The following is a 14,768-nucleotide window of genomic DNA, read 5'->3' as shown; positions in this document are numbered from 1 at the left end:
GAAATTATTAAAAACCAAACCAATATAGCCCCATACCCATCCTAAATGTGTAAGCAGCAGCAGTGCTTAGCCTGGGCTTATTACAGCTAATGCGGAGGGACAAAAAGTATGGGGACCCCATGCAAAGTCACAGCCAGCAGCAGGCTATGTCAGCGTGGGCTGGTCACACTATAAGAGAGAAACAGGCAGCATGGGGTCCACCAGTCATAATGTGAGCAAGCCCAAGAGTGGTCTGTACAGGGCTAAATTCCCTACGATACAAGTAAGTGCTGAATAGCACTGGGGCAGTGTGTGTTGGGATAATATGTATAGGCTAATAAAACATTATTTGTGAGTGGAACTATGAGTACCAGCATGCCCTGGCAACCATAGCCCACTGAAACTGGTAGTTTCAAACACCCACACCTTAGAAAAAAAATGTTTATTGGAAATAAACAGGATATTTTTTTTAAAAGATGTTAACCCTTGGACTACTTTTGGATTACTACAGGACACAACAAAAGAATATGCCTATGGATTTCGAAGTGGAATAAAGATGGGAACAAGGGATTTGGGATCTTTATTACTTAGAAATGATTTTTCTATGGTGAGTGTATATTTACTATTGGTTCAGTGTTTGGAACTACAGGTTCCAGTGACTCCTGCAAGCACCAGCATGCTCTGGTAGCCATGGGCATGTTGCACTTTTACTTTCAGACACCTAACTAATGTTCTACTAACTTTTACACATTCCCCTGACCCCAATGCTAATCAAGTGGCTGGCTTTCCCTAGGGGCTGGTGTTAGCTTACATTATGACAGGGGGACCCCATACCGTGAGTCTTAGTGTTATAGTGTGACTAGTCCAGTCTGGCATAGCCTTGTGCTGGTTGCAGTTTTTTGGGGGGGGCAGGCATGCAGTTTGTCCACCAGCACTAGTGGTAACCAGCTATAAGCACCGGTGTTGCTTACACATTGTTTGGTCTCATTTATTTATTCTGTTCCTGCTAGTATCGATACACGCTTATGGTCATCATCAGCAGGTACCTTTACACTGTGGGTCAGATAGCCACAATTTTTATACCTCCTAACAGGCATATGTGGAGATTAGGGCCCCCGAGAGGGGGGGCAGGTACTAATTACCAGGGCCCGGGCATGCCAGGGGGCCCGGCTCGGGCCCTCGCGACGACAATTTTTTTTTTAATTCTTTTTTTTAAAAAAAACTACATTTTTTTTTGTTGTTTCTTTATTTTGTGGCGGGGGGGTCGGTCGTTGGTGTGGGGCAGGGTAGTTAAAAAAATAAACATACTCACGTGATCCCGGCGCCGGTGTCCCTCCTCTCTGCTCCATTCAGACTGAATGCCGGGCGTGACGTCATCATGTCACGCCCGGCATTCAGTCTCAATGGAGCAGGGAGGACCAAGAAAGGAGAGAGAAGAAAAGGAAAGGTAAGTAAAGTTAGGAAAACGGGAGAGGGGGGGCATGGCACAGAGGGGTTAAAAAACGAGGGGGGGCATGGCACAGAGGGGTTAAAAAACAGGGGGGCTTGGCACAAAGGGGTTAAAAAACAAAGGGGGGCATGGCACAGAGGGGTTAAAAAATGGGGGGGGCAGCATGACACAGAGGGGTTAAAAAATGGGGGGGCATGGCACAGAGGGGTTAAAAAATGGGGGGGCATGGCACAGAGGGGTTAAAAAATGGGGGGGCATGCCACAGAGGAGTTAAAAAATTGAGGGGCAGCATGACACAGAGGGGTTAAAAAACAGGGGGCGGCATGTCACAGTGGGGTTTAAAAACGGGGGCAGCATGGCACAGTGGGGTTAAAAAAATGGGGACAGCATGGCACAGTGGGGTTAAAAAACGGGGGGCAGCATGGCACAGTGGGGTTAAAAAACAGGGGGGCAGCATGGCACAGAGGGGTTAAAAACAGGAGGGGGCATGGCACAGTGGGGTTAAAAAACAGGGGGGAGCATATCACAGTGGGGTTAAAAAACAGGGGGGGCAGCATGGTACAGTGGGGTTTAAAAACAGGGGCAGCATGGCACAGTGGGGTTAAAAAACGGGGGCAGCATGGTGGCGCAGTGGGGTTAAAAAATGAGGGGCAGCATGGCACAGTGGGGTTAAAAAATGGGGGGCAGCATGGCACAGTGGGGTTAAAAAGGGGGGAGTCATGGCACAGTGGGATTGAAAAAGGGGGGAGCAGCATAGTATAGTGTGATGAAGGGAAGCCAGGTGAAGGGGGCAAAAGCAGCATGGAGGGCGCAGTGTGATCATAAGGCATGGCGATGATGAAGGGGCACATTATTGTAATGTTGGAGCTGAAGGAAGGCCTAATTATTAATCGTGGGTGGCAGTGTCGGACTGGGGCATGAAGGGACCACCGGGGGACTGCAACGCTAGGGGCCCAACAGATGGGGTGTGGCCAGCCATCATAGAGGCGAGACTAGAAGCTAGAGGGGGAGTGGTCAGCCCACGAAGGACAGCTAGCATCATAGTGTAGTATATAAAGAATGCAGTGTGTGTATAAAGAGTACACAGTCTGACCTGCCCCTTAGATTGGGCAGAACAGTCACCATAAATCGGGATTGTCCCACTAGACCAGGCTTGGCTAACCTATGGCACTCCAGGTGTTGTGAAACTACAAGCCCCAGCATGCTTTGCCAATATATAGCAGATAATTGCTGGAAGGGTGTGCTGAGACTTCTAGTTTCACAACACCTGTGTCACGCGCCGGTCCCTTAGATAGGTGCCGGCATTGTGACTTTTTCCCTATGAACTATGTTTTGGACTTGTTCCCACTCAGAGACACTACTTTCATACAGGTGCTCCTGGCTTTGTGATCAGGACCTCCTCCCTGATTCTCATTGGTCCTGAGTACTATTTAAACTACCCATGACCTTTGGGTCATTGCCTGTTCTTCGTGTTACTCAGATTGTCTGGCTCCTGGTTACCATTACCTGTTCCTCTGTTTGGGCCTCCTGAGTCTATTGATGCTGTTACCTGCCGGCTGGACTTACCTAATTCATCATTGTACTTGGTACCTGTAGTTCTACGCTGTGCACAGAGTCTGCTGCTGCTGTTACCTGCTAGCTGGACTTCCGCTTATGACATCTTCGCATCTGGTACCTGTAGTTCTACAATGCCGAGTCTACTATCGTGGATGTCTGCTGATTGAACTTTTGCTTTTACATCTATGCATCTGGTACTTGTAGTCCTCTGTTGTCCGCTGAACTTTACCGCTGTCAAGCTTACAGATTGGAAACAACTTCTGTGATTTGATCGCTGCATATTCAAGTTGATTCTATGCACCTGTGCTGTATGTTCAAGCTGGCTCCTGTTAAAGACTCTCCTGTGATTCTGCTCGCTGTCCTATTGTGATTGTGTTCCATAGCGAGCTTGCTATTAAGTTTACTACTATTGAACTTCTTCCCGTGAACTTTTGCTATATTTTAAGATATCTTTGTGTTGGATTGTTGCTGGAGGATATTAGCCTTACAGGGCGGCACGCGGCTGGGATTCTTCGCTTTTCTAACTACTTCTAAGTAACGGACTGTTTAAAGGGCTCTCTGCTCTTTATGATCATATTGGGATTGATATATATATTGTCCAAGAATTATCGTGATACCTGTGACCACCTGCTATGTGGATTATTCTACCATTTATTCTGGACAGTTATTAACATCATTAATCCACTTTCATCTGCCGTGTGTCACATCTCCAGATTCATGTATTCTTTATTTGCCATCTTCATGTCTGGACTATTCTCTATTCATCCCATAACAGTTGCTCAAAGTTACTAACAAACTGAAGTATATATTGTGAATTGCATTCTGTTTGTATTCCATTGCCGTGTGTGATTTTCATGTTATATATATATCTTCCATTGCCATTATACCATCAGCATATATACCTGTTGTGTCATCAAGCAATATATCCTTCAATTTTATCATCTCTCCAGTGTCTTATTGCTACTGATATTCAGCCTGAGTGTTGCCTCCACTATCCTCTGTCACTTTTGAGGTAGATCATCATAGACAGAGGCAAGGGATCATTAAAAGAAACTACTCAAATCGTGACAACCTGGAGTGCCACAGGTTAGCTAAGCCTGCACTAGACTCAGAATATTTGACAGACTGTCCTACCTGTTGGCACTTTTACCACCTGTAGCTGCAGGTTTTAGTTGCGGCTTGTCTGGATCCTGGAATGTTGAGGGCCTTATTTGGAAAAAATAATGAGTACATTTAGAGGATTCCAACCAGCCCTGTCATTAAATCAATAGGACCAACAATTAATACTTAGGCCTTCCTCCAGCCCCAACATGCTCCAGCCCCATCATGCTTAGCCCTTCACTTTGCCATCATGCTTAGCCCTTCACTCTGCCATCATGCTTAGCCCTTCACTCTGCCATCATGCTCCCCCTTCACTCTGCCTTCATGCTCCCCCTTCAGTCTGCCTTCATGCTCCCCCTTCAGTCTGCCATCATGCTCCCCCTTCAGTCTGCCATCTTGCTCCCCCTTCACTCTGCCATCTTGCTCCCCCTTCACTCTGCCTTCATGCTCCCCCTTCACTCTGCCATCATGTCCCCCTTCACTCTGCCATCATGTCCCCCTTCACTCTGCCTTCATGCTCCCCCTTCACTCTGCCATCATGTCCCCCTTCACTCTGCCATCATGTCCCCCTTCACTCTACCATCATGTCCCCCTTCACTCTGCCATCATGCTCCCTTCTTTCTTCCATTCCCTCACTTACCTTTTTTTATCTGCTACTTTCTTCTCTTCTGTCTTCTGTCTGCGGCGCTCCTCACTGAATGTCAGGCGTGATGACGCCACGTCCGGTATTCAGTGCGTACGGAGCCGGCACCGCAGTCATGCGAGGTTTGTTTTTTTTTCCCTTCAGTTACTCGCTCCCCCCACCAACAAAGAGGGGAGCGATCAGGGTCGGGGCCTACCGGTGGATAGACTGGTCGAACTGGTGGGCCAGTTCGACCCTGGTGGGTGGTATTGATTTAACGCCAGGGTTGTTTGGAATTATCTAAATGTAGCCATTTTTTTCCAAATAGGGCCCCCAGCATTCCAGGATCCAAACAAGCCGCAACTAAACAAACCTGCAGCCACAGGTGGTGAAAGTGAGAAGAACAGGTAGGAGAGAGCAGGACAGCATGTGAAATGTTGTGATTATAGTAGGGACAATGCCAATTTTTGGTGAGTGTTCTGCCCAATGTAAGGTGCAGGCCAAGACTGAACTCTTTGTGTACACACTGCATTCTTTCTATACTACACTGTGGTGCTAGATGTCCTGAAAGTCAGGAGTGCTTGGACATATGTGACGCTATGGCCAATTCAGAGCCTAGTGATTTTGATGTGTTAGCCACGCCCCAGTGGCGCATTTACCATGCCCCCAAATGCATGACCACACCACCGAAAAATTTTGTGCATACTCGACTATAAGGGGGGCCCCATGAATTTGTTGTACCGGGGCCCTGAATTCCTCTTGGCAGCCCTGGTGGAGATGCATACTAAAATTAACATACCTGTAATAGGCTTTGAATCTTCATTTCCAGTTACTTGAAGTGATTGGTTGTTTGCTATTATCCATTTAAATCCACCAGACTTCCAGGTATATATGATACATAAGTAGTGTCCATTGTCAGAGGTTGCAATATTTGTAATATTCAGATAATGAAATTGATTAGTGTCTGTTGATACATTTGAAGTGTGTAACCTTTCTTGACTTCCCACAGTAGGACAGCAGAGTTTATTGAATGAAGAATTAAATCTGTTATTCTCTCTCTCTACTTCAGCTGACAGTAAACACTGAGTTGGAGCATGATGATACACCGCTATCCAGAACAAACTGTATGAGGTCGTTGTGTTAACCTTACAGGAGAAACTAACATTTTCACCAATTCTGTTTGTAATTCCTCCGTCATTTATTTTTGACTCATTTTTATCATTGTCTGCAAGCAGTAAAGAGAAGTTGTCAAAAATTATTAGATACAATAAACTTAAGAGAGAGTTGTTATTCCTGACATGTAACATTACGTAAAGAAAGTTATACCCATCATCATAAAAATACACCACGGCTTTATCTTTCGCCTTAATTACGAACTGGGGAAAAAATCCCCAATAGCACATTTGCTTTTGTGCATCAATACAATTAAATTTTAGCACCCACAGCTCCATCATCATCACCATCATCATCATCATCATCATTTGTTGAGATAGCTGCACGCCACATTCCAGGTTGGAAACTAACTCTGGTAAAGCTTTTATCCGGCTGGAAATGTGCATGGTGGAAAAGAGAAAAAACGTCCTTCAATTCCTGGCGACTCATACTTTATGACCACCATTTTATTCATTTAAATGTTTCCCTTAAATTCTAGATCTATTTATCAAAGTGAGAGAAACCCTAAAAACCTATATATCATGTACAACAGTGGTGCAAGAACCTCTACTTTACTTCTATTGGTCTCACCATCTCAGAACGGAGATAGCAGTTGCTAAGGACAAGAAAAATTGCTTTATTATTCAAAGAAAGCATTTATACTTTTTTTATTCATATTATTATTTCGACTGAATTTGGAACTGGAAGCCCAAGTCCAGGTTTCTAGTTCCGGCTTGCATTTACTAGCCTACAAGCCGGCTCATACATGGGCAGATTGATTCCAGACTGACCTGGCGAGCAGTGAGACTCCATTTACCAATGCCACCCACTATGGCGGGGAGCTGAGTATCACTCAGCTGCTCCTGCAAACGTTTATTGATATATTGTGTGGCAGAAGATTTTGTATCACTGCATTAGGCAGCAACAGAATAAGTCTTGATAAATTGATCCCTTAGTCATAATTGAATCATGTGAATAAGGGCACATTGAGAGTGTATTTTTATATGTGTCACTGTCATAGAATTTAAAGTTTTTATTACAGTTGTAGACAAACACCTTAAAATTACACATTCTTGCATAAGCGTTCCCTTACATAGTGCATCTTATTAAGTCTTTTTGTGGGGAAGGCATTGTAGCCCCCAACTAACTGGAAACGCCTCCACAAATGTTCCCTCTCCCCCCTTAAATTTCATTTAAATATGTTATTAGTAAAATAAAATTTTGATTTTACATATGGTTGCTAGACGCACAAGTGAACCTAGGTAGTGTTCAGCAAGTAGTGCTATGATCCCTCCAGTTCCCCCCATAAAAACATATTAACTTTTGATCCCTCTGCAAACATTGCTATTTTCACGCACAGATCCATGTGCTTCCTATTAAAACAGATATTTTCATGCAAAAATTGAAGCATTATGTCACAAAATGTAAACTGTTCTGCTGGTTAGCAATTTTGCCCTTTCATAAATATCCTTTCATATATTTAAACCCTTGTAAATATGTTTATCAATGGTAAAAATGAGTAGTGATATCATCACCTGTTACTCATCAGAAAAAGTGTAGACTTCCAACTTTCCAATCCCAGTCTTGAGAATCCACTACCTAAGCCTCACTGCTTATTAGGATCAAGTTAAGAAACAAAGGGTAATATGCAGATGTGAGGTGCATTTAATTTTGTCCCAATACACCTATTTGACTGCCATGTGCTACCATAAGTGCACACCCACTTTCCTTTTCTAGGACGTTCCTCCATGCAAATGCTCTTTCAATTTGCATGATTGTGGTTCCAGATGGTAAGAGTAATAAGTTGAATTTAGGAACTTCACTTCATGTAGGGGTGTTTGTAACACCACAATATTCCTGCATTAATATGACAAAAACAACACATCACAATTACATTAATGGGAACCTTGCTCCTTCCACTACCTTACTCTTAGTCAGTGACGTCCTTCTTACCTCCATTCAATTTCCCACATCATGACATTGCCCCTTTCACATGCAGCCCTGTCCTCATTAACATAGTTTCAGGAGTGGATAGGTCACTGCAAACAGAGGCCAACAAGCCTGGTGTTCCCCTGCTAAAGTGGAAACCAGCACCAGGCCAGACAGGTATTTTTACATTATAATTTTTGTGCCTATAAATGCAATTAATATTATGACCTGTGTATGGACATACATAAAATACTCCACAGAAGGTATTGTCTGATACCCGATTTCACCACCACAAGTTATTTTGTGGTGGGGGGAGATAGACTATGTGGCATTGCACTAAACAATGTTGTGGGACAATACATTAAAAGCTTAGTGAAAGAACATCATAATCTGTAACCAGAAAATCAAAAACTAGCACTTTTAACCGCCAACATGGCAATTGCAATAGAAAGATTATAACCTAGGGATACTGCCAAATGAAATAGGTGCCTAAATCCTATTATGTGATAAATCTAATCATAAAGGCAAATAGTGCAAACCATACTCTCTTTCACGAAAATTTGTTATAACTAATATATACAAGATAATATTGTCTAAAACAACATCTTTATTAAATAAAAATAAAAACATAGAGCTATATAACAAACAAATAAATATTATGATTATTATTGGTCATTTGTAAGGCGACACAGTGCTCCACAGCATCGTACAGTAGGGAAGACAGTACATACATAAAACAAGGACATGCATAAAACAAGAACATACAAGGCAGACAAGATAAATGCAGACATGAAAACAAAGGGTATGGAGGACCCTGCTCATTAGAGAGTAAAGATTCTAAGTGGAAGAGGGGACAACTGAAACAAGTGGAGCGAGTGTGCCTTGGGACAGCTGGGAGGGTGTATTAGTATAAATTGTATCATCAGGGATAAGGTAAGCTTTAAATAAGAGATGTGTTTTTAGAGAATGTCTGAAGAGTTGAAGGCTGTGGAAAGCAAATACAAAAACTTACAAAAAGAGAGAAAATATCTAATTAACAAGTATCACCTAAAAGTCACACTATTCAATGAATGAGATCATAGGGTAGAAAGTCCTTATAAAGCAGAGCCCAGTAGGCTCCATTAAATCAATGCTGATCTTTACTCCATAAAGTGGATGCCAAAACAGAGATCAAACAATACCTTAGTTTTAATTCTTTAAACTGGTATATCAGTTTGGCAAAATCCTTATTGTGACAATTCCTGAAACGCTACTGTGTTTCAATCTTAAATCTCATGGAACTCATAGAACCCTTCTGGGTAGGTCAAACTTCCAGTATTGTTTTAGAACATTCTGCTCATTAGATATTTTTTCTCTTATAATATGTCTATTTGTTTACTATATTGTTTTGCTCTATGTTCTTTTTAGTTCTAATAAATGGATGTGATTTTAGACAATATTAGTCTTGTATATATTACTTAGTTTTCACCATTTTGGAGATTATGGTTTGAGCTATGATTCCATAATCTGGGGTTGGATCTGAAAAAAGTTAAGAAAACCGAGTGTACTATTAGTAATGATGGACAAAATAATCTTACTACAAATCATTTTAGTCCACCCTACTCCTATAAATAAATATTCATTCATCATAGTTTCAACTTACTTTCCTTCCCTTATGTCTTGCTTGATCCCTTTATATTATAAACTCTTTAAGGGTATCAACATTTTGTATATGTTTGTTTGTAATGTACATTAAACAGCTCAATGTAATAATATATATTAACGAAAAATAACACAATGTATTTTACTTTGATTGCTGCTATCAGTATACAAAAATGTTACATACCTTTCATTGATGGGATTATAAATATTTTGCTAGAATGACAGGTGATGTTAGTTGTCCGCATTTCTGCAGAACAAGCAAATATTTCACCATCAGGTGAAACCTGATAATTTTTCCCTTGTACATCTGTCTTGTAAAAAACTAAACCGTGTTTCTCATTTCCATATTTGTACCATGTACAATTCTCTCCGTTTGAAACATTGCAGGTAATATTTTCCTTGTGAAATTCAATAATTACTGTAAAATAATTGTAAAAGAACAGAAAAGTGTTTAATGGGTTAATATTAAAAGGCAAATATCTCATATTTAAACTCCCACAATGGCCTACATACATTTACATGTCTTATTGCTGGTTCTGGGCTTGCTGGGTTGAGTTTGAGCCAGGTTCAGTTTGTGTGATACTAGGAGCACACAGAAGTAATCCAACTGAACAGCAACACACTTCTGGGACCCTCACCAAGAAAGAATCATTTGTTATACTGTGCAACTATGGACTTCCCATGAACCCATTCATTTATTCCCTATTAATGACTACTTTCTTACAGTATACTTTATGCACACTCTCTCCATTCCACTTTACTTATGGGTTTTTTTTTTTAAAAAAAAATCCACCTATATAAAGAAGGTTTTATAAAAACTTTAATCCAGTTACCTGAATTATAAAGTCCACCTTCTCTGTGCTGTTGAAGTCCATGACAATGTGATATTTGCAAGTAGGCCACAAGCAAAGCCTTATGTTATACCCCATTCATACTGCATCAAAAACCCGGGTCTCACCAGACACAATGTTAAAGTTATAAAAAAAAAAACATCACAAGAGGAGCCAATCAGAGCTCCTCTTGTGATGTTGCCATGGAGACCCTGGTTCATATACCCGGGATATTGCCAGGATGGCAGTATGAAAGCGGTATAAATCCCAACTCCTGAGCCCAACACCACTTAGCTACTGGCCACTAATGCATTGATGCAACTGTATTCTTAAGAAACTCAATGATGAGCAGGAGGCTGGGCCTATGTAGGGTTCTACTCATGACCTACTCACAGGGTCGGATTAAGGGGGCCTCCATTCCTCCGTAAGGGCCCCCCCCAGTGAGCTGAGCCGCCCCCAAGACACTTACCTCCTTCTCCTGGCATTGCAGTCCTTCCCCGGCGCGCTGTACGCTCTTTACTGAGGAGATCTCGTGAGAGTGAGACTCACGAGATCTCCTCAGTAAGGAGACTACAGTGCGCCGGGGAAGGACCGCAGTGAAAGTGCTCAGCAGCATTGATGGTGCCGGGGGCGCCCCCGCCCCCGACCGATCAATACTGCTGCTGAGCACTTTCAAGGGCCCCCTGGATGCCCGAGGCCCCTGGTCTATAGCCCAGTTAGCCCTAGGGTTAATCCGGCCCTGCCTACTCACCCTATACCTTACATGTCATGCTGAGTATGCCCAACTCAGCATGACCCCTATTTTTTATTTCACTGTACTCCGTGTTTGTCTACTCAGCTATATAAAACTGTATACTATGCTACATGCAGCGTTTTGAGAGGTAAAGCTTTCTCATGTGACAAGTTTGGATGTGTTTTCTGTAGAGTGCTGAAAAAATGCTAAGTTTAAAAGATGAACAATGTGTCAATTTTAAATTTTTGGTAAAACTGCACAAAACAGAAGGTTTTCAAATGCTTACTACAGCCTATGGGAATGACTGCCTGTCTCGTGCAAGTGTGTTTGAGTGGCACAAAAGATTTAGTGAGGGACGTGAGAATGTCGAAGATGATGAACGCCCTTAGACGACCTTGCACTTCAAGAACCAAAGAAAATGTAGAAAAAATCAGTCAGATTGTTCAGACTCAGAAAAGACCGCCGGACTCAGTGTTCGAATGATAGCTGAATCCGTGAACATCGACAAAGACACCATATGGAAAATTTTGCGTGAGGATCTTAACATGACGAAAGTTTTCTGCAAAGATGGTCCCAAGGGTTTTCACACCAGAGCAAAAAGAATGTTGCAAGGAACGTTGTGTTGACATTCTGCAGCAACTTGACACAGATCCAAACCTGTTTCATAAAGTAATCACTAGTGATGAGACCTGGATCTTCCAGTACAATGCTAAAACCAAGACAGTCAATGCACTGGAAAACACAGTCATCACCAAGAATGAAATAAGCCTGTCAAAGCAAGTCAAAATTCAAAGCAATGCTCATTGTTTCTTTTTATATCAAGGGTGTAATTTTGGAAGAATGGGTTCCAGAAGGCACAACAGTTAATCAGCATTATTATAAGGAAGTTTTGCAAAACCTGAGAGAGTCAGAAAGAAACAGCCGCAACTATGGAAATATGGTTTCTTTCTTCACCAGGACAATGCGCCTGCTCACACAGCACTTTATGTGAAGCAGTTTTTGACTGACAAACACATTACTACACTTGAACATCCTCCATAATCGCCCGATTTAGCACTTTGCGATTTTTATCTTTTCCCAAAAGTTAAATCAGTGCTTAAAGCGACACATTTTCAGTCAGTTAATGCTGTAAAGAAGAAAACGGCAGATATGTTGAAACAAGGGACAGAAATTGATTTGCTCCATGCCTTCGACCAGTGGAAAACAGGACTACAGCGATGTATTAGTGCAAATGGGGAGTATATTGAAGGGGACAAACATTAAATTTATAATACCAATAAATAAAGGTGAGTTATTTAATCAGTCTCGCTATTTAATAGACATACATCGTATATTACAAACTTTCAAGAAAAGGTTTCTAGACATGTCACAATGCAACTTTAACTTATTGCTAACAATATTTTTTATTGCTATCATGAAACTTACCATTGTCTTGTACAGCTAATGAATATGGGAACAAAGTAAATATTAGGATCTTTTGCACGTAATTCATCTTGCAGCCAGCTTTAATGAGAAGAAACGAGTAAATACTTTACAAAAATGTACACAGTTCATGAAACCCAGTGTGTGTGATAACATATTTTCTTACCACTTCCTTCCTTATTCCTTTTAATAGCTTGATATTGCTGTACTCGGAAAAGAAGAAGGACAGCGCCCTTGTGACATTTTATAAAGCAAACATAAATCCCCCAAAATATGTAAAAGTACTCAACAGGAATATAAATTATGGCAAAATTCATGAACAAATGGATGGCTCAATTAAAAGTTTAAGATATATTTATTTTAAATAAAATAGAGAATATTAAAATCAAAGAATTTATCAGTATAATTTGGAAATATACTGGATGTTATAAACTTATAAAGAGAGAAGAAACCCACAGAAATCAGATGGTTAGTACTTGTATGTCTACAATATTTCTTTGATATTGTTCAGTATGACCCAGACACATGGTAAGGTTTTATATAGCCTTGCATACTCTTTCCAATAAGGGATTAAGATGGTAATCTTGCAAATTCATCAGTTCTTGATTTTTCAACTGGTTCTCAAAATAGGTTTCCATTTGTATCTGGATGTAAGTAAACCCAGCCTAACAGTACTTGTCATATGTAAGCAGACGGAACAGATTGCAGGATACACACACGCATATGTGCAGAGCCGGATTTTTTGCGGCGCGCCACCAAAGGAGGTGTGGCCATACCATTGGGGTCGTGGCTTGCACCATTGGGGGCATACCTAACATGTGAAAAGAGCTAGGCCACCCTCCTACAGAAAAAGGCACCCCTAAATAATTACCGAGTTTTAAGTAGTTTAGTCAAAACAACTTAAAAAGTATTTAAGTCAGGGCAGAAATACTTATTGAGTTGTTTGCAAAAATAATACGCATAAATCCAAGTATGTGCTCTTGTCACTTTTGTCCCTTTATCATCACACTGTGCCCCTTCACAATATCATATGTGCCCCTTCATTGTCACTTTTGTCTCTCCATCATCACACTATGCCCCTTCATTGCCACTTTTGCCCCTTCACAATATCACACGTGCCCCTTCACATCACCTCTGTGCCCCTTCATCATCATCTCTGTGCCTCCGTTGTTTTACTTACCTTTCTATTGCCTTTATCTCTTTTGTATTCCTCTTTTCTGGTCTTCTTGTCTTCCTGTCTTCTTTCTTCTGTGGCACGCTGCTCCTCTCTGCTCCTTGGTTAGTCCTCACTGTGGCCAGAAACAGATAAAAAAAACAGTCACGTGATCGCGCGGTGGCTCCCAGCAGTCTCTCCTCCTCTCTGCTACGACTGAATGTCTCAGTGTCTTTGTTTGTTTTTTAATCTGTTTCCGGCCGCAATTTGTTTTATTAAGAGGGCCCTCTGGGGACCGGTGGGCTCTAGGCAGTTGCCTAGGTTGCCTAGCGGTAAATCCGACCTTGCATATGTGCAAAATAAGGTCCCATCAGAATGCATGCAAAAAAATAAATAAAAAGAAAATAAATTACCAACTCATAATACTATATTCATTAATAAAAATATGTGGGTTTTTATTTATTTTTTTACATTAAATAAATAAATCAGGATGTTCTTAATGTGCACTGTACATATAATCCATTTTTATAGTTTCCCTTACTTGCATACGCATGTTCTGTGCTATTTTGTGGCACGCATACGTGTGGTTTTTAATACAAAGATGATGACGTGCCCTGGAGCTAGTGCAAATTATAAAGCTAAAATACATGTACATTAAGAGAAACCCAGAACTTGAATTGGCCGTCTCTATGCTGGAACGCCCTTACTGTACATTGCTTATGTTCATCTGCCCCTTCCCTCCCCCATTCCACCGTTCATTTCGGTGACAGTTGTGTGATTTGCATCCAGACAAGAACTGCACAGAATTGCAGTCATTGGCATAAAGTATGTTTTTGAGCATACGCAGAGCTATTTCATGCAAGATACGGTACGCAAAGGAACTTGTGCCCCAACATGATATCCCTACACCGTTATTCTTCCAGCACTTTGAGATTTCACGAATAAAGACATTCAGGGGTAAAATGGGGTAATTATAACACTCTGTGAGACAAGGTCTGGGACTAGTTTCAAACTGTTAGCAATAGACTTCTTCAGCAGGGGTCCCCAGAGTATGTGCATCCAGGGATAGGGCCCTTGTCCAGCCCCAAAGAGAATGACAACCAATCAGAATGACATGATATTGTCAAGAGTAGTGTGAAACTCCAGTATAGAAACATTAACAGCATCAGTTATGCCTTTGCATTTCAGGTCATTTAGAT

At 41.5% G+C, this 14,768-nt stretch overlaps 1 protein-coding gene across 7 annotated transcripts in view; it reads right to left on the bottom strand.

Moving 5' to 3' along the window:
* Positions 1-12,511, bottom strand: part of LOC142149941 (uncharacterized) — a 30,674-nt gene extending 18,163 nt beyond the window's left edge. For 3 of the 7 annotated variants that reach the window (XM_075205217.1, XM_075205218.1, XM_075205216.1), the window contains exons 1-3: positions 12,420-12,511; positions 9,616-9,849; positions 5,509-5,934 (exon numbers count right to left, since the gene is read on the bottom strand). In XM_075205217.1, the coding sequence (XP_075061318.1) occupies positions 5,509-5,934; positions 9,616-9,849; positions 12,420-12,486 (727 nt within the window). In that variant the 5' untranslated portion in view covers positions 12,487-12,511. The remainder of the gene's footprint in view (positions 1-5,508; positions 5,935-9,615; positions 9,850-12,419) is intronic. The other 4 variants (XM_075205220.1, XM_075205221.1, XM_075205222.1 and 1 more) reach the window with 4 other exon arrangements.
* Between the last annotated feature and the right edge of the window lie 2,257 nt (positions 12,512-14,768).

This window comes from Mixophyes fleayi, chromosome 4 (genome assembly GCF_038048845.1).
Source record: "Mixophyes fleayi isolate aMixFle1 chromosome 4, aMixFle1.hap1, whole genome shotgun sequence".
NCBI classification, from domain to species: Eukaryota; Metazoa; Chordata; class Amphibia; order Anura; family Limnodynastidae; genus Mixophyes; species Mixophyes fleayi.
The sequence above is the reverse complement of the archived record's forward strand: the minus strand, read 5'-3'. Positions and strand labels throughout refer to the sequence as shown.